This window comes from Parasteatoda tepidariorum, chromosome 2, assembly GCF_043381705.1.
Source record: "Parasteatoda tepidariorum isolate YZ-2023 chromosome 2, CAS_Ptep_4.0, whole genome shotgun sequence".
Taxonomy (NCBI): Eukaryota; Metazoa; Arthropoda; class Arachnida; order Araneae; family Theridiidae; genus Parasteatoda; species Parasteatoda tepidariorum.
The window spans coordinates 19536476-19563253 of NC_092205.1; the positions used below are offsets into that span (position 1 = coordinate 19536476).

The following is a 26778-nucleotide window of genomic DNA, read 5'->3' on the forward strand; positions in this document are numbered from 1 at the left end:
AACAACTTTCATTCTTCCCAACTCCGGTACTCAGCTGAGAGCACGTGATCATAATGTTGAAGAACAAAACTAATTTGTTTTGAAAAACAAGAAGAATATAAGAGCATATATAGTTCTCAAACAATTCCAAAATAGTTTATACAAAATGGATGAATTGGAGGAAAGCTTACTAAGTGGATAGTTTATGAATGTTCCTTTCTTCTACGTATGAGCACAAAAAAAGAATGTGATAATTTAGAATAAATTGTTACCTTTTCCTGTTTTTTTAGCAATTCTGTAACGCATTAGGTAAAGAATATCGAAACTTCTAAGGGTATGTTTAGAACTTTCTAAATCATCTAAAAATTTTAATTTTTCCCCCTAAATTTTTTGTTTGATATATTTCTCAATGTGAATATAGTTTTTTATGGTGTTATTCCTGCAATGTAAGAACTATACTTAACCTAAGCTTAATGCCTCTGTAATTTACAGTCCAACTCTCAATTTAGTTTTTTGTATTTTCCTCCATGTTTATGGTTTTTTTTTTTCCTAAACAGAAAAAAATTTATATTTTTAGAGAAAATATAAAAATTTTAGAGAATTTCCTGTGAATTTGGCTAGAGAATTTTCCTATCAGCGAGCTATCTCTCCCCACTTATAGCAATTCTTTGTTTGTTTGTTTTGCTTTTTTTTTTTTAAAATCGCAAAGACTCAAATATTTGTGTTTAAGAATGATAGTCCTTTCTTTTTTCAGTGTTTTTATACAGAGAAACTGGGAGAATGCGCAAAATAAAAAACGGAAGACCTTAATAATTTTTAATAAAACAATTTAATTAAACATGCGGGCTCATATATCTAACTAAATATGATAAATAATTATTGCAGAGGAATGTTCAAAGTCACATATATTATACAAAAAGACGTATTTACAATGAGATCGCTAGTATAATTAGCTCGTAGCTACGATAAAACCAAAAATTAGAACAATAAAGAAAAATAATTTCTGTATTTGAAAAGACTTTGAAGTGCCAATATTGACAAAATCTTTTTGAAAATATCATGTAGAAAACACTTTTTTTTGTTAACATACAGTTAATTATTACAAATCTCCTAATGCATATGATAGTTGATAGTAGAAAACTTCGAAAGTTTGAAATCAGCGTATCGAACATAGTGCAAATTTCTGTCTCCAAATAGAAAAGAAAAAATTGTAGGCTTTTGCTCGATGCATCAAACTTTCATTCAACAATAACACTCGAATTTTTTGTTTCGTGAGGTTTTTCAACGGATCTCATATATTTTCGAATTTTTCTCTACAAGCTACAGTTTTCATGCAATTTAATAATTTATTCCTAAGGAGGATTTTTTTAAAAATTCCCTTGATTGAATATTACGCGTCCTCACTTCTCTGCTACGTAGGGAGTGGTAGAATGAAGGCGATAATACAATTCAGTCGGAGGCGTATCGAGGGAGGGGGCAGAGAAGTTAGTCTGCCCATCCAAAGTTACGGAGGAATACTCTATTCGGCCTATAGGCAGATGAACCTCTTGATTTTTTTTCCAGCCAGCTTTTGTTTCTGAAATTTTGTTTAATTAGCAGGGAGACCGATTAAAAAAATATTTTGCCTACGGACGAATTTCTTTTCACTTTTCCCGGTCAAAGCTGTATGAAAAAAANAATTAAAAAAAAAAAAAAAAAAAAAAAAAAAACGATAGTCCGCCTGGTAACAGGTAAATAGGTAATTTTTTTTTTCTGTCGAACTTTGTTTCTGATCATTTTTACCCCCATCGCAGGCCAGGTGGCCGAACGGTGAGCATGCCTGGCTGCGAAACNAAAAAAAAAAAAAAAAAAAAAAAAAAAAAAAAAAAAAAAAAAAAAAAAAAAAAACAATAGTCCGTTTGTTAACAGGTAAATAGGTAATTTATTTTTTTTTCGGTCGAACTTTGTTTCTGATCATTTTTTTCCCCCATCGCAGACCAGGGGGCCGAACGGTGAGCATGCCTGGCTGCGAAACCTGTTCTTTCTCCCGCCCTATTAAAATTTAATTCTTCAGATCACATTGATTTTTAATTTATTGAAAACACAAAGCATTTATTTAAATAAATATATAAAAAAAAATTTTTTACTATTTACTTATTGATGTATTAGTTTTACGCAAAATTGCTCGAAGTTTTTACGTGATTACAAGGGACCGGGAGTTTCAAACCAAATATTTTTTTATTACTAATAGTAATATATTGTTTGAAATAAATTATAAAAAAATATTAATTAATAATAAAAGGTTAAAAAAATGAAAAATCTCAAAGATTTTGTTTTTAAACTGAAAACTTAGTTGGGTTTAAAGTGTATTAGAGTCTGGTGATTTTGCCAACCCAAAAATGTATCGTTCGCTACTGCCCTGGTTTCAGTTTATGATGCGATACGTTGAGGTCGCATATTTCTGTGTTAAGTGTTAATTTTCAAAGGAGTAGGCAAATGTATGTATATAAAACTATACGTTCTTTATGAACTAGAACAGGGGTTTCCAATTTAATGGCCGGGGCCGCAATTAAAAACACCAGTCAAATGGCAACTTTATCAAAATTTTATATAGGACTCATTTATGTTTGAAATAACATTAAATATTACTGTCATATTTTTATCAAGGTTTTTTTAATGTAAAAAAAAATAACAAACATTACAAATAATGCTTGTTAGAGGTATCATTTTATCATCTCTTAGTCAGAAACTTGGTGACAAGATTTTTTTTTTCTTTTAAATTTAATTCTGTGATAAATTAACATTTTTTCCGACTTATTAGGAATTATAGCAACCCAAAAAAAATTTCTCGAGCATCTGAAATTAATTTTTTTTTCTTTTCCGCTCATATTCAAGAAATTTAAATAAAACATGATATTCGCTCCCTATTTTATGCGTTCTAAAAAATTTAAAAATGTAAATAATTTGAGTGGTTTGAAAAAGTTAAATTGGGGGAATTTCTTCGAGAAAATTTCGGATGCACACATGCTAAATTATATTCACAAAATACAAAAAAAAAAAAAAATAGAGCAACATACACGATTATTTTTAGATTTGAATAAATATTTTCCAGGATGCAAAATCTGAGAAAGAAATTTTTTTGCGCCGTTGGTATGTTAAATTTTACGGAAACGAAGAAATTAGGTTTTTTTAAACGAAAGAAAAGTATTTTACGACCATATAGATTTTTTACTAAAATTGTTCGCTAGAAAACAACAAATAATGTATTTCAGTTCACAGGCCACAAAAAAAGACTTCGTGGGCCGCCAGTTGGTAACCTCTGAACTAGAACATTCAGACAAAGGAATAAACTGAACTGAGAATATTTGAAAGAAAGAAAAAGAAATCTGTTGCTTTCCGAACAAGGTAAGAACAAGTAGTTGAATAAATACAACAAGAAATGTGTTCCCCAGTGTAATACTTAGCTGCCAAATCTCTTCATTTTCACTAAAGATTTTCTTTTTATTTCTTAAGTGGTAAAAAAAATATATAAATATTTATATCTTGTTGATTTATAATGACTTTGACCGCCACTAGATATAAATAATTCTAATAAATACATAAAAGCCCTAACAATATTCTCCATGCTGCAAATTACTACGCTTTTCAAGAAATATTTTAAAGAGCCGTAGACAATCAAAAACTAAAGCTTTCAGAATTTCTTGTTATTTTGTTAACATTTAAAGAGGGCTCGAATAAAATGGTATTCGTATAAAATTTCGAACTAGTAACATGCAGTGGTGTGAAAAATAAATTTAACTCAAATTAACAAAGCAAAGACATTTAAACATGAACTTAGCTACGATCAGAAGAAATTTTCTCAAAAAGCGTTGGAAGTTTTTTAAGGACGGTATAGATTTAAAACTATTAAATATTTGTACAGTTAAAAATACTCATTCTTACAATCGTGAAATCACTTTTTATCGTTACAACTACGAAGAAATATCTAAATACCAAAAAAATAAATAAACGGCAGCTATCATAATATTGTAGTAATTACACTCGTAATATTTTCTCGTTTTTAATTCCTGAAGCTTAGTACTTTTTTATAGTTTATTGACATTCCTGAAATTTTGAGTCAAAAAAAATTTCCATCAGGACTTTTATTTTAGTTATTTTTAAAATTGTAGTATTAAGAAAAAAAACGAATTGCTCATAGGTTGTAGAATGTTGAATTTCAAAAATATTTAATTTTTTTTTAAAAAAATGGAGCACTTTTGAATTAATAACAAAATTGCCATTACAAAGAAATAATTAAAAAAAAAATTTTATAAATGCACAAGATATGAGCACTTAAAGTAGTTTATGCATACTGCGAATGCGCGAGAAACATTTTTTTAAAAAAATCATAACTTTTTGGTGAATTGTACTTCTTAATTATTGAAAAGAGTTCGATTTGAATGTTTTGAAAATTAAAAAAGCTTCAAGTAATTTTCGAAGTAGTTTTTGAAAGAAAGATCTGATTTAGGATTTAAAAAATATTTAATAAAATTTAAGAAAAGATGGAACACTTTTGAATTAATAACAAAATTATCGTTTTAAAGTTAGAATTTTTTTTTATTATTAAATACGCAAGATATGAGCACTTAAAGTAGTTTATTCATACTGCGAATGCGTGGGAAACATTTTTTGAATTAAATTTAAAACTTTTAATGAATCGTACTTTTTAACTATTTAAAAAGTTCGATTTGAATGTTTTTAAAATTAAAAAAGCTTCTAGTAATTTTCTAAATAGTTCTTGAAAATTTTGAAAGAAAAATCTAATTGGTAAGGGTGTTACCGCAAATCTCAATTTGTAACTTTAGACAATATTTAATAACAAATGATAATATCTTACAGTAATCCTTCGTACACAAAAATGTGATGGTATAGGGAAAGAAAACATATTTTTATGGGCGATGATCCGCTTAATACTAGTGTCATTTTTAACTAATATTGTTTAATAGTACAAAATAATGGCCGGGATCTCCTGGTGGGTAGGGCCCATGTCCAAGAGGTCGTAGGTTTGATCCCCACCGGCCGAAAACTTACTCGTATAGTAAATGGTGACTGGTGCACGTTGAATCTGTTGGGTAACAAAGCCCTCCATGTTCCTATAACATAACATACTTCTGAAGGTACTAAATGCTAGACTGATCGTTCTCCGGTCCAGATAAAAATTACGATCTGTCAATGGATGTATGAATGGGTCCACTCTATAAACGGGGTGTGAGTGGCTAAAGTCATGTTCTTGGCCATAGACGGCACCACTGAAAAATAAGAAACGCACCTTCTGCCTTAAATTCTCTTGATTTTCCTAAACAGACTTGCTGGCATTGGCAAGTTGCTTAAGAAACAACAGTACAAAATGATGAAATGTCGTTGGTTTTTTCGAATCACAATAATAATTCCCCTACTTTTCATCTGCTGTTTTTAAGGGGACACTGGACGTTTAAAATGAGGAAAATCCTTCAAAATTTCGATTTTTCATATTTTTAAAATATTTCTACATTTCTGTTTCATATGCAAAAAATTTTTGAAATCAGACCTTGCGATACAGAGTTGTAAGGATTTCAATTTATAAACAAACCGATCGCGTGATGGGCTAACGTCGAATTATTTTTTCGGGCTAACCCATCGAAACGTTGTTGTGTTGTTTTATAATTTTTTTAAGTCATTTTATCATTTAATTTGTTTGTATTCAAAATATAAATAATATGCAAATGAAATTTTTAAAAAGGCAGAAAAATTACATCTTTTCAGTTCAGCCATCCATAGAAAGATTTGATTATTTTAAAAATGCTTTTAAATATAAAACTTTGCTTTTTTTTTCATTGAAATAAGTAATAGTTGTACGCACGGTACACATACAAAAATATAAAAAGCACAAGTAAAATTATTTCATTAATAAAATTTTTTGCTTATTAAAAACGGATTGCGGTCTTTCTTAAAAACGGACTCTTAACTCTTCTAAGTATTTAGACTTTGGACTCTTTGTCAACTTCACTTTTTGCGCATTTCACCATCTCAAAGAAGTCGTATATTTAAATTTTTATTTCTCAAGAATTAAAAAAAAATTGATGAAAAATTTGTGTAATTAATAATTCAAAAGTTTTTGACAGCTTACTGCCTAAACCATTCGGACCATATTTCCTAAATATCGATGTTTTCCCATGATTTTTGAGGGTCGAAAATAAAAATCCGTCGATTCAAAGAAAGCTTGTTTTTGCATATGATTTCATAACATTATTTATCGTATTAATCGAATCCATTAAATTGAGTTCAGGTATGCGAAAATTCACTCATTAGTTTTTTAAAATACTCGCTTTTATTTATTTATTTTTCTGTGTGTGTTTGTGTGAGCATATTCATTATTATTTTAAGGATCACCCTCACTGCATACGATTTCCCCCCAATTATTTTGCCTTCAGATTCACAAGCAGCAAGAATGGTCACTCTTGGATCAAAGCAGCAAGAACAACAAGGGCATGCGCATGAAGGCAAATGATTTCAGTGTAAATAACCCTTTGAAGACTGTTTTCACTTTTGGATCACTCATGATTTACACCAGCTTTACAACAAGTGGTCCTCGATCATCAATCAATCAAATATCAACATCAATCTATGCAAGATCTTAATCAGAGTCTGATCATAACATAAATTAAGTTCTAATTTCTATCTAGGACTATATACAATTAGTGACAAATCTAGTTTATATCTCGAATTTTTGTTGTATAAACTGGATTTTGTGCATTAATTTTTTTTACTGACTATAACGCTGTGTTAAGGCTATGGATTTCCGCCGTCTCAGCTATTGCTGTCGGCGAAGATTTTTAAAATATTTCAACATTTCTTCATATTTTTCAAGCTCAGGGAATTCTAATTATGATGTGATAATTGTGGGTGGAGGGCATGCGGGAACTGAAGCAGCCGCAGCAGCATCACGTATGGGGTGTAAAACTCTTCTTCTCACTCAAAAGTTAGAAACAATTGGTACGTAATACTTTTTTCTACAAGCATTAAGTAATAACTTTATTCTGAAAAGTGAAAAAAATAACCTTAAAAGGCGGGAACCTAAGATGAGATTTTTTCTGTATTGTGATCAGTCAATTTACATATTTAATTTAAAAAGAAAACTATTCTTCATAGTCTAATAATGAATGACTAGATTCAGAAATGAAGTGAAATTTTTTATTATAATATTTCTAATGTAATCATTGTGACTCTTCAATACACTAGTTTATATCTACTTTTAATCTAACTTTATTGATCAATTTCATTTTAAAAAGAACTACTCTATTTTGTTATATTTCTTCATTAAAGGCTTCAGACACACTCTTTTTTTATTGAATAATTTTTAATTGTGAGAAATTCGCAACTTTCTTTCCTGATTGGCCCAAAGTGTACACGTTATAATAAAATATTATGTACTATGCATTTTTTGCTTTATCTTACCTATTGAAAGTGTTGGATTTATTGTTCTTCTTCTTCTCATTGGCATGACAGCCCAGGATGGGCCTTGGCCTTCTCAACAAGCCTATACCAAGACATTCTTCCCTTAGCCAAGGTTCTCCAGTTAACTATCTTTAAAATTTGTAGGTCCTTTTCAAGGCAGTCTAAAAATCTTAGGTTTGGTCGTCCTCTTTTTCTTGTACCTGTTGGCCTGGCACAGAAAACTTTTTTGGTTGTCCTGCTATCCTCCATTCTTATAATGTGGCCTGCCCATTTAATCCTTTGAATTTTGATAAATTTAATGACATCAGGTTCTTTATATGCTTTGTAGAGTTCCGTATTTGATCTTCTAAACCAGGTACCGTTTTTACTTATTCCACCAAAAATGCTTCGCAGTATTTTTCTCTCAAAACTAGCTATCATATTTTCATCTCCACGGGTCATTGTCCAGGTCTCACATGTTGGATTTATTGTAGTTCCCTTAAAATACATTAACTGCTTTTTTATTTCTCTTTTTTTTTAGGAGAAATGTCATGTAATCCATCATTCGGAGGAATCGGAAAAGGACATCTAATGAAAGAAATTGATGCACTTGATGGTGTTTGTGGACGAATTTGTGGTTTGTTACCTTTGTCCTTTAGCATGAATCTGTAAATAACATAAATAGGTAGAAAACTGTTGTGGTCTTTTTATTTTTAAACACAGACATTCTTTGGAATTTTTGAATCGTGATTCTATATAATTAGGGTTGTAAGATCATTGTGGCAGAATTATTTTTGTTTTTTCTCAAATCTGTGAATCCAAAATCATATGATTTGCACAATAGTTGTTTACAGTTTCAGTTTTTTATTATTAACTTACATTTTAATAGTAATTAGCACTTTTTTGAAGTTTCGAAATACATTCTGTATGATTGATGAGACATTTAGGAGAATAGATCTTTAGAAAAAGGGCAAGACAGTAGGTCAGAGGTTATCTAAATCCTGACAAATTAGCCTGGCTTGGATGATAAATTAATTAGGTACCATGCCCCCCTAAAGTGGAAACTAATGAATATTTGATAAATTTTGAAATATTAGGAGTTATGAAACAAAGTATAATACTTTGTGTCAAAAATCTGTTCATTGGAATAAAAGTCTTAGTATTGCAATAGATTAAAAGCGAAAAATGTTTTAAAATTTTTTATATACTTTCATTTTATCATTTGTAACATGTCCATGTCTTTCAGAGTATTTGTGTTATTGCAAAACTTTCAAAATCCCCTGCAAATTTTAATTTTTTTACCTGTTGCAAACTTGCATCTGTAATTCATAGCAGAATGGTACTTGCAGAACAGCAGATCAAATTTTTTGCTGAACACCATCTAGCTGTAGACTGATAATCGTTGAAGATGATAGTGATAACATATCGTGTGTCATTTCATACTTCTTTTACATATGGAGCATCATAATGAAACATTTTATGTCTGTACATTAAGCACTACACATTGCACATAATAATTACACTTGAGGGGAAAAAATTTGTGTTTAAAACACAAATTTTTTTTTATTATTATTATTTATTTATTTTTTATAGATCAGGCAATATCAACCTGAACGCTTGAAAAGATTGTTGTGAATATTTTTTTTATCATTTTTTAAAGTATATTATTTCTTTATTAATATTTATGTGCTTTGTATTTTTTTTTTCACTCACTGCCTGTTCTTGTTAGAATGTTATTTTAACAAATTGTAATGATATTTTATATTTATTGTTCTTTATATAGATAAGAGTGGAATTCATTATAAAATGCTTAATAAAGCCAAAGGACCTGCTGTATGGGTGAGAGTTTCTTTTATTTTTCATTTATTATTATTCACACTTTAAAATTTTATTTTTTCTATATCATTCTAGCTTACATTTACTCATCATAATAGTTTATTTTAAATTTAAGTTTTGTTAATGTCCTTTTTTATCTAATATAAATCTTTCTCTTCCTAAGGGACCAAGAGCTCAGATAGATCGCTCATTATATAAAAAGTTTTTGCAAGAGGAGCTCAAAAGAACCGAAAATTTGAATATTATGAGTGGCACTGTAGAAGATTTAGTTCTTAAAGAAAAAAGTGAAAAGGAGAAAAAATTTTTAATTTGCAAGGGAGTGAAATTGGGTAAATTTTACAGAATAAGAATTTCTTAAGGTTATTTGGTAGTTTTCATGACTTGTAAAATTAGATATATTATAAAAAAAAAAAATCTGTGCTTTATATTTCTGTTTATTTGCTAATGTAAATTATTGAAATGCTGTAAAATGTATTAGGGATATTATCTTCAGTTAGAAATGTTTATATTATTAATAATAATCTATTTTAATTTGCATTTTCTCATTTCTCATTATTTTACTTTTGTTTACTTTTATTTTTTACAACATGTTATACTTTTTCATTAGTTTCATATTGACCATTTTAGTTACTAATTAATCTTTTGCATAATAGTAATTCTCATGATTATTAATATTTCATTTATTTTAATTTTGCAAATAATTTCTAAGCATTAATTGCCTGAACATATTTTGAGAAAATTTTAAATTTAAACTTTAATTGTTTTAACTTATTGTCAGTAAAATAAGCAATAAAAACTGTATTTTATATTTCAGGCAATGGTAAAGAAATTTTTAGTAGAACTGTAATCATAACTACTGGAACATTTTTAAGAGCGAGCATTAACATTGGGTTAGAAAGTAGGCCTGCTGGTCGTATGGATGATGAACCAGCCATTGGCTTGGCTCTTACTTTAGAAAAGGCCGGTTTTAAGTTAGGTAGATTAAAAACTGGTAAGAAGCTGTAACCATGCACCTATTTTCAATATTTTCTAAAATTTTGTTTTAGTTCTGCCAGGATACATTTTTTTGTGGCATTAATACTTTATTTATTTACATGATATTGTAGCTAATTATTTGTTTGTATATTTTTCTCTGTGCCCTAGTTCTAAATATTGGAAGAATCACAAAAATATATATTGACACATTAAAAATATTCTTTAAAATGGTATTATCATCATATTGCTGTCTTTTAAACTGTTGTTCTTTCATAGTTTGTTATATATTGGCATATAAAATTTATAACATATCTTACTATAGTTTAACTCAGGGGTGCCCAACATTCAAGTGATATTCAAAAGCTGACACTTATACCCATTCTGAACTGATATATGATTCTATATATATTAACATAAAAAGCTTCAATTAATCTTTTTTATGTTATTCCTTTTCTGTAAATCCTTTTCTTAATTTATTATTCAAAACAAAACCCTTTCTGACACATTTAAATTCGCATCTTCTAATCAATTTTTGGTTCAAGTATGCATTAATTAAAAGTAATACATTTTTCCCTTTGCTCTTTGTGGGAATCGTGCAACCTATATAATAAACCAATTACAGTTACTGAATTTTCCCGAGTTACTGAAATTTTAAAAAACGAGACATTTTACGGATTTTTTTTGCAAGATTTTCCCTAACTTTTATTGAGGAGCACACTGATTTTGTGTCACTCTCTCCAATTCCATCATCACATAATAATTAAATAAAATTGATTTACCCTTTTTAAAATCCTGTGTCTGTTTTTATAATTTAAGTGTTTTGCTATTTAAAATTTTATTGTACATTTATATTATTTACTTTCTTTTTTAATTTCAAACTTGACGCAATAGTTCATGTACTTTTTATGCAGGTTGAAAGTACAAATTTGAAAGCATTATATTTTGTTATGGTTTTATTTATGCATGTCGACTTTCATAGTTTATCTATATTGTATTTGTTTATACAAATTTTATGTATCTACTATTTAGCTTTAATATCCTTTACTTCTAATTATAGCATAAAAAGAATAATACATTTAAAAAACGTTTTTTTTTTCAGTATTTACCACCTTGACTTTGCTTATGTAAATAATATTAATTAGAACTTAACCAGAAAACTTAAACTTGAATGAAGTGAAACTGAACCTAAATGAACCCCTATTACAAAGAACGAAATTTGTCCTTTAAAATAAAAGGAGGCAAAACATTTGTAACCTGACTACCCATTAATTTTGTATGTTGACCATTAAATAAAATAAAATTTGTCTAGAATTGTTACTTACTACCATTCAAAATCCCTCATAAGTTGATCAAATTCTCTGCTTATTTATTTTTTGTTTTATATTACAGCTTCAATAACTTTTAAAAATAGCAATAAGAACTAATATAAACCTCTTTCTGAGTTGATCATATGAGAGTATATTTGAATTAACCTTTCCCATAAAATGGTGTGAAATAATTTTGTGTAAAATAAATTTTAAAATGTAAAAATGAATGAAATACTTAGTTCATAAATTGTTGATAGTCTTAAACAAAATATTAGTCATAAATAATTTGGCTTGCATCACTAACAATGTATATTTATTTGTTTTTTAAACTAATCAGTTTATAGTTAAATTTATGCAACAGATTTTACTTCATTATGGCAATAAATTATCATTTCTTAAAATACACGAGATATTTTCTGAATGAAATTTTAAAATCATGGTAAAAAATGCTTAATTACATATGTTTATCTATGCTATTGAATTCTATTAAATACTAATTTCTAAGACACTTACACAAGGAAGTAGTCAAGGGATAACAGGGACATCTGTGCTAGGGCCCGACTAAAATTCTCTACAAAAGTATAGTGTTTATCAATTAGTTTTTTAATGAAAATTGGTGAGAATTTCTTTATATCTTTATAAAAACTGCAATTTTGCATCAAGGGTCTTTTTGTGCTTCAGGGAAGAATTAATTTAATCCTGGGGAAATTTAAAAAAAAAAAAACTTTGAATCTTTGTAAAACCTTTGTTCTGTTAATCAGGTTTCATTGTAACATTATTTGATTTCATTAATTTGAATATTTAATATTTTTTTCTCTAATTTGAATACTTAATAATATTATTATTTGTTATCACTGTACAGCTGCTTGCAACTCCTTTACCATTTATTTAATATTATTGGTTTAATATTTCATTAATTTTTCCTTTTATTTTTTAGGAACACCTCCCAGACTTAAAGCAACAACAATTGATTTTTCAGAAGTTCAGTCAACTGCTCCTGATAATCCTCCAGTTCCTTTCTCCTATATGAATACCAAAGTGTGGATAAAAGTAAATGCTCTGAATTTTCTAAATCATCAGAATATTTATACCGTTATTCTATGTGTTTATTAGTGTACAGTGTTTTAAACTGTGAGTCTCAACTTGGGTCATATCACTTAACTTGTGGGTTAGATGATCATTTATTACCTTATTTACTCCCCTCAATAACTTCTTACATATTATCTCTAACTGAATTCAACAGTACCTGCTCTAATAGTTATCAAATAGAATTATTCATACAAAATCTTTTAAAAATTGAAAGAAATGTGCTTTTTTTAAGAAGAAATAATTTTTTTTTAATGAATTTTTAGTTTTTCTTGTTTTATTAAAAATTGTGCAAAAGCATGTGTGGAAAGTTTTTGTTCAATATAAATTGAATTGTATGAAATCAAATCATTTTATAAGGAAACTATGTAAATTATTTTGTTTATGAAATAATTTGAAAGATTAGATTACAATATAAAAAATAAAAATCATATATTTTAACAAAATAATTAATTATATCCTCAGATAAGAATTATATTTCTGCAGAAAACAATTGTATTCCTATATGTAGCAATTATATTTCTATGTAAAACAATTGTATTTCAGTTGAATAATTTTGTTTCTACATAAAATATATACCTACAGTTACAATACCATAGAAAAACTGAGGATAAGAATTATATTGCTCTCTTTGTGAAAAAAATGTATGTTATTTATAGAATTTGCATTTGTTTTATAAAGGAAGCAAGAAATCGGTTTCTTCTTTTGCTTTACAAAATATTTTTTTTTAAATCAATCCAGAAGCAGAAGATAGCAGTCAGAAGAAATTTATATATATATATATATATGTGTGTATATATATATATATAGAGAGAGAGAGAGAGAAAGAAAGAGAGAATAAATATGAAAGCTAAAAAGATCTTTGTCTTACTGAAATTTTTTTTTATATTTTTACTCCTAATTATACTTTTGCTTCAAATGACAGTTAACAAATTTCTTATCCCTTCAGTTTTAATTTAAAAAATAGTAAAATATTAATTTTATGTTTAAAAAATTTTTTATTTGTATGTTAATAAGACAAAGATTGACTAGGTTATATCTTAATGTAATATTTTAATAAAATTGTAAGTTTCTAAATGCTTACATCAAAAACTTAATGCAAATTGAAGCTAATATCCTCCTTTTTTATAGCCTGAAGACCAACTTCTTACTTATTTGACTTTTACTAACTCTCAAGTAAATGAAATAATTTTAGAAAATCAACATTTGAACAAACATGTCATAGAAGAAGTACAAGGCCCGAGGTGTGTATACATATTTGTTTTTAGAAAAAATTTTGATGTGTATTAAATTATTTATTGTTTTTAAAAATTCTGGTTAAGGTACTTGAAGGGGAAAATGTAATTATATGTTACTTGAGACTCGTGTTTATAACTTATTAAAATTTAAAATTTTAATGAATTATTTGTTAAAATTTCTAAGAAAAATTCAAGTATTAATTTTTAAAACTTGTTCTAAATATAAGCTAACTGAAAAATGTGTTATTAAATCATAATTTGGCTTGTATAATTTATTTCCTTAAAAACAATTTAATTATTATTATAATTTTGTTTTAATTTTTATTTTATTATATGTACATTATGACTACTTGCCTAAATTTTATATTTGATCATTTTAATCAAATTATTATTTTTTTTTTAAAGTTAAAACCATCTTCTTTTTATTTTGAGTTAAGTTGGGGATATTTCCGTATTGTTATCTGTAGCGCCAACTACAATCGCCAAGGTGCCAAATAGATTTTAAACGTGCAAAATTTAAAAAAAAAAAACAACATATAGATGTTTGCCTGGGAGTGGGTACGAGTTATACCTTTCGAGTTCGTTTTGATGTTTTTTTTAGTTTCTCGCGGGCCACTGCCCAGAAGTTTCCAAGACTTGGCGATTATTCTGCCACAGATCACGATACGGAAATCTGCCCATTAAGTTATTAATTTAACTTAACTTGCATACTCAGATGCATTTCTTTTAGCATACTTTCAATGCAAAGCTTTCTAAAATTGTTATCAAAAGAAACCATAGAATTCATTATAATGTCATTACAAAAACAGTTCAAAAGTTTTTGATTTATGTTGAAAGGTGTCTAAATTATATTATATAGTTCAAAATTTTTCTACCACCAATGCTTATTTCTCACTCATTGCCTTTGTGAGTTTGCTAAAAATTTGAAAATTTTAATTCTAAATCAGATAAGCAAATACAGTAACATAAAGTCGTGAAAATGAATACCCAAACTTCCAAGCAGACATAGAAAATTTTCTGTTGGTAATATTGTGTCATTCATTGATTAATTTCATGTCGCGTTATAATGTATGGCTATGTTATGTTTAAATTACTAAACAATTATTTTTAAAATTATAAAAATTGTGTAAAATTATAATTGTAGGTATTGCCCATCAATTGAATCAAAAGTGCTAAGGTTTGGTGGTCATCCTCATCAAGTTTGGCTGGAACCTGAAGGTTTATAACATAAGTACTATTTTTTAAAATTTGTAATTAACATTTTGTTAATTTTACTAATCACTATTAGTTTTGTGGCTAGTTTATTGTCTGTAAAATATCATTGAACAATCTATTAGAAACTAGAATTATTAAGAAATTTGATTTTTGAAAATTTAAGAAATTTATTTTTGCCAAAACCTAAAAAATAATGACATTTAGAAATAGTTTTAACAATAAGTAGAGATTCAAAGTAAATAACTCTGTCATCTTTTAAATCTTTCCATCATCTTTTCTTAAATTTAATGTGATTAAAAACACTATAAAAAAACGACATTGCATTTTAAGATTTAAAAATCTAGACATTTTCTAAAGTTGAGTTAAGCAAATTTAAATAATTAACTACAAAGTTCAAATTTTTATTAAAATTTAAAATAATTTTTCTTTATTTAATTTCTGAATATAAACTCACTCAATTTTTTTTTCCTTTTGATCAAATTTTCTATCTATGTGATTTGTACACTATTACATCCACAATGGAGCAATTTTGAACTTCAAGCAATATTTCCACTATTGGAGCAATATTTCCACTGAATCCATCAAACTGAGAGGAGTTTTGTCTATTGTATTTCTGTCACTTTATTACTTTGCATTTCTTTGTAGTTTTCAAACTCTACTATATTATGAGATACAATATACTTTAAAAATTTACCAACTATGCAATTTTTAATTTATGTTTAGAAAAACAAATCATTTGTTAACAAAATATTACAGTGCATTTCTAAGCAACATGGATTATACATTTAATTAACGGTATATCTCTCAGCAAATCTATGTAGTTTTGTCTATTCATTACATTTTTGATACTACATTGCAATGCATTTTTAGGATACAAATTTAAAGAATTACTTTTTGACACACTGGAATTACGATAATTCATAAAAATAATTTGATATTTTGTTTTATGTGTCACTTTTTTGAGCAGTTGTTGCTACTTGTTATCCTGTAAGTGGTTTTTATTGTTCTTAAATATGATATTAAAACAATCATATCTTTCATTTCTGTAATCAATATTTAAATTATTATTGCAGTGTTTGTTTGAGCTTTTAATGAACATCAGTTCCATCAGAAATATTTGTGGTTTTCTTGATTAATTCTAAAGACTAGAATAATCATTCTTTAGTAATGAATTTTATTTTCAAATGGAGAGATATTAATTTTATTTTCAAATGGATATAATATAAACTGTAAGGGCATTCAAAGTTTGTCCATATGCATGCTACTTTGACTGCTTTGGTTGATCCGCTGTACTGCATCATCAACAAATCTAATTATCTGCTTAACTATTTCACCAATGATACGAATCTGTACAAGGATTGTCTCATCAACCACAGTTTCTTTGTTAATTACTGATTTTCTGTTTGAGAAAATAACCAGATATTTTCTCAAGCAGAAAATCATACCCAATTTCAGAGTTTATAGTTTTACAAATTTTATTTATGCCTAAAACATATCCATTGTATTAATTGTCAACTGAGTAGAAAGTGTGTTTATTATTTATTCTATAATTTTTCTGAATAATCAATCTAATTTTTTTCTTTTATAAGTTTAGGTTTAAATTCAGATCTTGTTTATCCTCAAGGGCTAACATGTACTCTTCCAGCCAATTTGCAACAAATAATGTTAAGATTTTTGCCAGGCCTCCGTAATGTGACTATGGTGCGTCCAGGTAATACTTCATATTTGTTACGTTATAGGTATTTAAGTGCTTTTTGTTTGATATTTTTAAGGAAATTATGTAAGTCTGTACACGAATTTTTGCACATATTTATAAATCTATCAATCACACCATTATTTTGGGAATTGTATTTTGAAAGATAACTTTAATATGTAGCTCTATTTAATTTTGTTCCGATCATAATTTTTGTTACTTTTTACTTAACCCGGCATAGTTGCATCCAGGTTTTGTGTTATTGCAACTTTGCAATCAGTGGGATTCAGCACTCAAGTGTGTTGGAATAAATAATATGAAAGAATAATATTCACAATAAAATGAAGAGAATAAATATTTCAATACCAGAGTTGTTGTGAGGCTAGAGAGTTGGGATACGATTTGGAGAAGCAGAACCTGGTTATAAAATTTTAACATATTTCACTTTATAATCTTAACACTTTTTTAGTAAAAAAAGTTTTAGCATAATTGGTGCCTCATACTATGAAATTGAAGGCTATCGTTTCTAATGTAGCTGACTAACAATTCCACACTTCAACAATCAGAAGATATGAAAGGAAAATTTTAGAAAACTGTGATAACCTTAGTTCTTTTGTAATTCCTTATTTAATCATCATTATTTTAACTGAAATTTAATTGTTACTTATTTTATGACCAATAACAAGAGAAAAAATTTCAGTATCAAATGTAACCATCATATAACAGAGAAAAGCTAACATTTTTAATATCAATATATCATAATTTAATATTATTATAAATTAATATTATTATAATTTACTATTCATTTATAATTCCTTATTTAATCATCATTATTTAAACAGAAATTTAATTGCTATTTATTTTCTTACCAATAACACGCGGAAAAGTACCCATCCTGTAACAGAGAAAAACTAACATTTTTTTAAAATCAATCTATCATAATAATTTAATATTTATAAATATAAAATAATTTATAAATATATAATAAATTTTTAAAGAGATTAACATTTATCTTTGTTCTATTTCTTTAAATCAATATTTATTGTAATTTTTAGGATATGGCGTTCATTATGACTTTATTGATCCAAGGCAGCTGAAGCCTTCTCTTGAAACTTATAAAATTGAAAACTTATTCTTAGCTGGTCAAATAAATGGGACCACAGGATATGAAGAAGCAGCTGCTCAGGTAATGTGAATTAATTGACATCCTTAATCACAGAACAGTAGCTTTCTCATAATTATTTTTAAATTTTAGAGAATCAAAAATATTTTAAAATCTTCCTAATAATTTTTTATTGATAACCCCTGTTCTTAAATAATGCAATAATAAAATGTTATTCCATAGTGGGATTATAGGAAAATGTCTACTAAGTTCAAATATATTTTTTATTTTTAATATAAAGTTCATCATTATTTTTATTAAATATTTCATTTAATTTTTAAATACTATAAAATGTTATATTGCATATATATTTTTGTCTTTAATTATGAAATTTTTATTTTATAACTTAAAATAATTATTTTATTAAAATATATGTTATCATCATGTATTTCTAGTTATGCCTCTAAATAATTATCTAGAATTTCTGCACTTTTTACTCCGCTGTTTTCTTGCCATGTTTTCTCTTCCATGTTTTTCAATGCTAATGCAATGTGGTTAATAATATAAATACGAATTTGCCTTGCCTGGGCTTCAAAAATTCAAATGATTTAACTGGAAGTTGCGGATATACAACTTGCAATTTTTCTGCTTACTTAGGCAATCAGTTATCATTGGGAACTTATACTGAAGAACTGGGTTTGAATCCTCCATGGAAGCTTAATGTCTACTCTGCTTCAAATCAATAGATACCAGCTTGTGGGCAATGTTAGCCATGCTGAACTTTTTGAAGTTATGGAACAATGGGTTGTTGAGTCAATGCTTTACTTTTTCCAATGCTTATTTTATCCATTATTTAAATTTTTAATTTCTACTAATGATAAATATTTATTTTATGAAAATATCTGTTATCAACATGGATTTCTTTGGTTTAGAATTTTCTCCACTTTTCACTCAGGTTCATAGGGTATAATTTTTTTTATGTATAAAAGAACATTTTTGTTCTATTTTTTTAAGAATTGATAAAAGATCCATATCTTTTGATTTAAAAAAGTACCTCTCTTTCTTTAAAAAAATATTTCTTTAATTGTGAGGTGTGGCTTTAATTTCTACGATTGATCTAATAGCTCTTAACAATATTATGTTAATTCAATTCCCAGTTGATAGGTTTCAAAGTAACCTCCATCTGCCATCATGTACTTCTGTGCATCAGAAAACAACTTTTAAAGTCCTCTTCAATTCTGCCATTCTTAATGTCTTCGACATCCTTAAACCTTGGTATTTAGCATTTTTTTTTATCTCAAAAACAAAGTCTGCAAAGGATTTGTCAAAAGAGTATGATGAATAATTCCTCTCCAGTCTTTAATCAAAAAGTTTTGATCCAAGAACTAGGGTTGAGGATGGCAAGGTCTTTCACAAAGCCATAACATCAGAATTAAAGATTATTCTGATAGAGGACTTTAAGTATTGTTTCTGAAATGTTTACATCCTAGTACAAAAGGCTAATTTGAAATATGTTAAATGGGTGTGTAACTCCCATATTATTTTCAGGTGTTGTTAAATCAGTCCTGTAAATTAATAGCCTCACCTTGTATTTCAATTACCTTTTATATGTAATTTGTTTCATTATTTTTCTTTTCTTTATCTTAGGGTATTATTGCAGGGATTAATGCTGCCTGCAAAGTTCAAGAAAAAGATCCTTTTGTGCTGAGCAGGACTGAAAGCTATATTGGCGTTATGATTGATGACCTCACAACTCTTGGAGTTTCTGAGCCCTACCGTATGTTCACAAGTAGAGCTGAATTCAGACTTTACCTAAGGCCTGACAATGCAGACTTAAGGCTAACTGATAAAGGTAGCCTCTTTAAATACCAATTACAAATATTTCTGACATTTTTATTTAAACTTTTTTTATTTTGAACTTTTGATCAAATTGTTTTATCTTTATCATTATAAGACATCCATATTTTTATGAAAACATTTGCATTTTTAATTATTTTATGTGTCGATAAAAATAACTTATCCCAGCACTCTAAGAACATTGCTGTAGTTTTTATCTATTTATTTTCTTTCCAAATTTAGAGAGTTTTTATAAATAACAAAAAAAGATAATAATATTTTGAAATACATTTTATATATTATTGTGCGAAGTTAAATGAAATGATGAAGAGTTATACTTGCTATTAGTGTATGTCATTTATCATACCATGTCCTTTATTGTGAGAATTTAAAAGTCCCTGAAACTATAAAAATTTTCTCATGGAATTTCAATTATTTCTATTCATTGAAAATGGTTTTCTTTTGAATAGGTTGGAATAAATCATTCATATGGAATGTATTCTTCTAATTTATTTTGCCTATATCAAAAAAAAAGAAGATCCTATTAAAATAAGAGGCTTTGTTTTAAAGGAAAATATTAAAAACTTCACATTGGAAAATAATTCTAGGATGTTTGACTTGCACATGATGGGCTTTAATGGATAGACTCAATTGGCATGGTAGTCGATTGATGTATGTTCTCTTCAACAATTTAAAATTTCAAAAAGTCTTTCCTAATATTTCAGACATATAAAAAAAGTTTCATGAACTATTATCGGTTTAAATTTAGCTAAGTTATAAACAAGATAAAAACTGAGGGGAATAGTCATTTTGCTAATATTTAGCACAAATGAAAGAAATTTCTTTTTTTCATTGGGTATTTTAGGGGTTCAATTTTTTAAGTATTCAATGTGCAGGAAAATCTGGCAAAAATAATTGTGATCAATATTCTTCCAGCTAAAAAAAAAAAGAGAAACATTCTATATGACCACCTTCTAGCTTGGTGTTCAATTTCATATCTGTAAGATGAAATTTTGTGCTTTAAATGCTCTGGACACATGTCTAATTTCATTACACTTATAGATATAAAAAAAGAATTTTATTCTTACCTATGGACAATTGTTTTAGGCTACCAAGTAGGATGTGTTTCTCAAGAAAGAATGGACCATTTCTCCTTCATCAAAGACTCCTTAAATAAAGCAAAGGAAGCACTTCAGAATGTTTCCAAAACAGCCAAAGAGTGGAAACTTCAACAGAAGAGTCCACTAAAGAAAAAGTAAAAATTATATGTATTTTTATTTTTTGTTTAAAGTTATAACCATGGCCAAGGATTCAAAGTCTAAAAAAAGGTTTGCAGGAGTTGAAGTTGAAAATTTGTTCCACTCTGTCTTTAGTTGGTAAAAAGTTGAGTCCTGTGGGGTGAAAGATAAGAAAAGAAAGTAATTTTATCTCATGAAACTTATTTCGCCGAATATTTACAACTGTATGAACAAAAATATTACTTGTCTGAATATAGTTATTTAAATTATTACCTATCAAACTTAATTGATGACTATTTAATATTTCTGAACCTATGTGAATTTAACTATTGAAAAAGAATTTTGAAAATCATTAAAAGCACTTAAGGATCAATCAATACTAATTTTAAAAAAATTCGTTAATAAATTACTATTAGAAAATTTATAAATTGCAAAATCGAATTTATTTTGCCAGGTTGCTAAGTTAATTCAAGAATATTCAAATGAATAATCAAACCACTTTTTTGTTATAAGAAGAGTTTTTGCTATGCTAGAATTTTTAGCCAAATGCTATAAAACTATCTAAAAATGCTAATCCGAAACAAGACATTTTAGCTTTTTTGCTAAATCATTTTACTATATTCTTTAAAGAAATAATTTCGCAAAAAATCGAGAGGAGAATCACAATATCGAACGTCTGTTGATTTGGTATGATACATTCTACATGTGTAAGCATAGAAAATACTTCTTAAACAAATCAAAAATTACAATTCTGCTCCACAAACAGATAATGAAATTAACAGGAAAAAAATATTAAACTCTGTATTCTAGAATGGTAAGAAATCTTGTTTTAAAGTGAAATCTTAAAATTTGCATAAAAATAAAAATGAAGCTCATGTAAACTTTAGTATGGTATGCAATGTTCCATTCATAAATCAAATCACAATTTATCATTTTTCTGAACTAAGCCTTTTTGCTAAAGGACTTTTGATCTCAGCTGAAACCCTAGTCATAAGTCATGTTTTTGCACCAGTGTATTGATATCTAGATTTTTTTCTTGTAAACTGTACTATTTCAATATTTTGTTTAAGTATATACATTTTAATTTATTTCATCAACTGTTATGTTGTTATATAAAATGTAATTTTAAATAATAAGGTACTTTTTTACTCTTATTGTACTTAAATAAAAATATAAAATTTGAAAATAACAATTACTTAATATTTTTAATTCTTTTCTTTGGTTTGAGTGAAAGTTTTAATTAAATATAATACAGAGTTGGAGTTAGAGTCTAGCTCTGAGCAAAGTTCAGAGTCAACTATTTTAACTGATTCCAAGGTACTAGTATAAATACAGCTTTCTTTTTATATCAACAGCCTTGAAAATCAGATGTAGGAGCATCTCTGCTTTAGCCCTCTGAGCGGTAGTTCCGCTTTTCTTAGAACTTTTAGCTACAAGTTTTTCTGCATAAAAAAAAAAACGGTTTCCATCATGTTATTTAATAGAAAAATAATGGGTAGCAGGGAAATTTCTGTTGACTTTTACTAAGGGAGTCAATGCTTGAAGGGTTAAGGGTACAGCAGATTTCCAAACTTAGTTGTTACAATTTTGATTTTCCTAAACGACATAACTTAAGTTATGTGCATAGTTTCTAAATTCTTATATAACATACTATTTAATAAATTTTTAACTTTTTGAACTTGACGACTTTTTTAAATGTTAAGTTATATTGTAGTTTGATATTTTAGTCCTTTTGTAATGTGTTCATGTATCAGAATTATGAAAAATTTACTTAAATTTATTTTATTTTTAATCTCGACTTCTTATATTTAGTTGCCCTGTGGCTGATGATTACCATTAATTTTGTCCTATTCTGTATTGCCCAGGCTGTACATGCACATTTCCCCCCACTTCAATGGCTTAACTTTTGAAAGGTTTTGCATCCTATGCTATGATCCTAAAATATAATTCTTTAAGCATGGCTCAAAAGATTATCAGATTAGATTAAATGTGAGATCAAAGATAAGATTAATGAGATGGAAATTTTCATTGATACACTTATCTTGAACTATTTTATGATGCCATATGTAGCTTTAAAATAATATTCTTAAAAAGCAATATTTTGACAGGAAGCAGCAAATCTCTTATAAAATGTTTGAAATGAAAATAAAGGCTTTTAGCTAGCAAATCTTAAATTATCTCAAACTTTTACTGACTTTAAAAAAAAAACATTGAAATTTAATATTTTAAAAAATAATAATATTTTATTTGCAATCGCAACATATAAGTTTTTCAAAATCTTAAAGTATGTGATATGCTTTGAATGTAACTAAAAACAAATAATTTCAGCGTTTTGCTCGTCATTCTAAGTTTTGTATCAAAATACTAAATGTATTATGTAATTTCAGTGGATTGGAGTACCTGAGAGTTTCTGATGCAAACTTAGACTGCATTATGGAGTATTTACCCCCACAATTTAAAGAATCTGTGTGGTCAACACATTTACTCTCTCGTTTACATGTTGAAGGTAAGGTTTTTTCTCCTTTGTATTTTACTTGTATAACAAACTAAAATTAAATAAAAGAATTTTTAGCATCCAATATACTATAATTTATCAATTGGTAATAAAATAACTAAACTATATTTTAATGAAAGCACTGCTCACAGTTTTGTANAGGTAAGGTTTTTTCTCCTTTGTATTTTAGTGGTATAACTAACTAAAATTAAATAAAAGAATTTTTAGCATCCAATATACTATAATTTATCAATTGGTAATAAAATAACTAAACATTATTTTAATGAAAGCACTGCTCACAGTTTTGTAACTATTCTAAAGGCCAAAAAAAAAACAGGAATTGATATATAATTTTGTATTCACTTGTAATTTAGTATCAATTATAATTCAAAGTTAGAATGTTATCAATTATAATAAGTTGTAATTTAGTATCAATTATAATAGAAAGTCATTAATGTCAATTATAATTCAGCATTATTAGAAAATTATAGTCTACTTTATAAAAGTTTAAGGTACTGAAGATCGATTGTAATTTAATATCAATTATAATTTAAAGTTATTGGAAGGTCATTAGTGTTAATTATAATTTAGATGATTATAGTCTACTTTAAAACTATTTACGAACAACTAATGTAAGAAACTTTATATATAATGTTGTTTTTTTTAATATATTTCTAACTTTCAGCTATGTATGCTGTACCTGTTGAGCGACAAATGTTAGAAATTAAAGAGCTTAAAGAGGAAGAGGAACTAAAATTTCCTGATGACTTTGATCATATGATGTAAGTTTTAAACTATCTTTATATAATCTTTATTTTTTAGCTTGATATTTTACTTTATAAGGATTTTATTCTTGAATTTGGGTTCTGTGCTTATTTCATACTTGTTATTACATTTTAAGATAATTTGTATTTTGATTTCCTTCTTCATAAAATCCTTTAATGTAATGTATTTAGTTTAGACTTAAACTAACTGAAATTGCTGGCAAAACCATTGCTTTTTTTAAAAAAATTTTAGCAGAATCCATGTGTTTTTGGTTAAAAATATCTTACATTATTTTTCATCATAAGATTTTTTTTATTCAAGAGACCAGCTGTATTTTATTTAATTATTATTATTATAACACTAATATCAAACTGCACTTGTCTTTTTATGGCTTTTTTTTTCCTTGAATATTTTGACTTTCAAATGTTATAATTCTTTTATCTAGGTAGTGTTTTACAAGCAGAAATTGTTTTCTATCTTTTAAAGTAATATTTTTCTATACGCAAACTAAGTCATTGCTACAGTTGACATTGAATACAATCAAGGATTAACAAGTCAGGAGCTATTTTGTGCAATTTATTTAAGGAAACAATAGTACTGTCTATGATTTAAACTAAGGAAAAAAGACATAAATAAAAATATGGAAAAGTATATACTATAGTTTTGATTCTATAAAGATGAACTTTCCTCAGTATCTAAATACCAAATTACATTTAGTGTTTAGACACTGACGAAAATTCATGGTCTACATAACATGGTCATATATTTTTTAACTTATTTTTTAACATAACATATTTATTTTTTTAACATAAGTTATTAACATAACTTATTTTTCTGGGTGTCCACAAAACAGGAAGTTTAACTAAAGCACCCAAAAAAAGTATGGAAAAATGAATAAATTTATGTTTGAGTTACCTCAAAGTCCCATATTTTTTAAATAAAATTGGTTTTGTAATGATTATTTTTTGAAAAAAAGATGTCTATTTTTAACTCTAATGACTCACTTAAATGTTTTATAATATATTTTATGCTTAAGAACATGGCATAGTTAAAAAAAATTATTAATGAAACTTATGCCACTATTTACAAAAAATAAAGGAAATTCAATTTGTAAAGAAAAATTTGGAAATTTATTCTCCAAGCTTTTATGACTACCCTGTTTTTGAATCAGGTATAGATTTTTTACTTTTATTTTGACAAGGCTTAACTGCCTTTTATGTTATTCTTTTTATTGGATTACCAATCTAAGTCCTTAATGCTTTTTACATTTTTATAGAAATAAATTGAATATTCCAGTAATTAAATCTATTACTTCACCTTTTTGATTGCAGCTTGTACAGTAAAAGTACCAGAATAAAAGATAGTAATATGCTAACCTCTGTATAAAATTCATATTTTTAAGCTTTTATTTCTCAGAGACATTTTAAATTTAAATTTTAGAATCCAGTATGATAAACAAGTTAGCGCAGATGCTTCAAAAGTCTATGAAATTATGTACATCTAGCATCTTTCAAAAAAATCGATAATTTCAATGTCATTGAGCTAATATGGTATCATTAAGCTATTATGGGGAGAACTAAAATTAATATGGTACATTTTTAAAAAAAATCACTTAAAATTATTTATTTACTTAAAATAAATATTTTGAAAGAAGGTAGATTCTTAAAGTATGTGATTAGAGAGTAATACGGAATGATAGGTCAATATCGTTTGTTTACATGTCCTGAAAAAAATTAAACATTACATGATTCCTTAACGAGGATTTATTACCAGCTATTAGATATGAAGGCATCAAATAAAATTTATCACCCTTTTTTTATATTACTTTCAAAAATTCATTTATAAAATTTAGTTAAGTTACCTAATGGAACACTTCAAAGGTGAAATGTTTAATTTCTTATGTATTTGAGAGAGAAAAAAAAAGACATATGACTACATTTCCTAAAATTAATGTTATATTTTGATTTTTTTCTTTTTGTATTTAACTTGTTGAATGTATTTTAGGCAAAATATTCAATTATCTAATGAAGTACGAGATAAACTTTTAGAAGCTCGCCCTTCAAGTGTATGTATTATTTTTTCTCATACTAATTCGTTTTATTTATTTTTTTATTTTTTTGCATCATAAACTAGCAACTATAATATTTATACATAGTATTTTGTCGATTGCATCGGGAATTTCAAAGTGGTTTTTTATTTACTGATTGAATCATAAAATAACAATTAGTAAAATTTATACAGTAGGGAACCGATTATCCGAAACGATCGGGACCGGATAACTGATAACTGATTTTTCCGGTTTTCGGAATCGCTACAAAAAGACGTTTTTTTTATTGTTAAACCCAACTAAAAAAAAAAAAAATTTGGAAATAATCTTAAAAAGAAGAAAAAACGATGAAGTAATACACTAATGATTATTTCCAAAATGATAGTAAGGTGAACATCTTTCAAAGAAGAAAGAAAAATCCTAAAATCTTATGAGGAAAAAAAAAAAAATTTTAAAAAATGGCGGGAAAATTTATCGAATTTTGTTCTGGTTTTTTGGTTTTCTGATTTCCGGATAACGGGTTCTGTACTGTACTA

The 26778-nt window shown here is 27.0% G+C and overlaps 1 protein-coding gene across 3 annotated transcripts in view; it reads left to right on the top strand.

The window, feature by feature from the left end:
- Positions 1-137: 137 nt before the first annotated feature.
- Positions 138-26778, top strand: part of LOC107438478 (protein MTO1 homolog, mitochondrial) — a 32085-nt gene continuing 5444 nt past the window's right edge. Inside the window, exons 1-16 of one of the 3 annotated variants that reach the window (XM_043054205.2) lie at positions 138-313; positions 3231-3363; positions 7952-8047; positions 9194-9249; positions 9410-9575; positions 10061-10237; positions 12466-12578; positions 13746-13858; positions 14997-15070; positions 16662-16778; positions 17816-17946; positions 19510-19714; positions 20806-20953; positions 23324-23442; positions 24116-24212; positions 26200-26260. In XM_043054205.2, coding sequence (XP_042910139.1) covers positions 7957-8047; positions 9194-9249; positions 9410-9575; positions 10061-10237; positions 12466-12578; positions 13746-13858; positions 14997-15070; positions 16662-16778; positions 17816-17946; positions 19510-19714; positions 20806-20953; positions 23324-23442; positions 24116-24212; positions 26200-26260 — 1668 coding nt within the window. In that variant the 5' untranslated portion in view covers positions 138-313; positions 3231-3363; positions 7952-7956. Of the gene's footprint in view, positions 314-3230; positions 3364-6426; positions 6970-7951; positions 8048-9193; positions 9250-9409; positions 9576-10060; positions 10238-12465; positions 12579-13745; positions 13859-14996; positions 15071-16661; positions 16779-17815; positions 17947-19509; positions 19715-20805; positions 20954-23323; positions 23443-24115; positions 24213-26199; positions 26261-26778 lie in introns of those variants that run through there. The other 2 variants (XM_043054204.2, XM_071177260.1) reach the window with 2 other exon arrangements.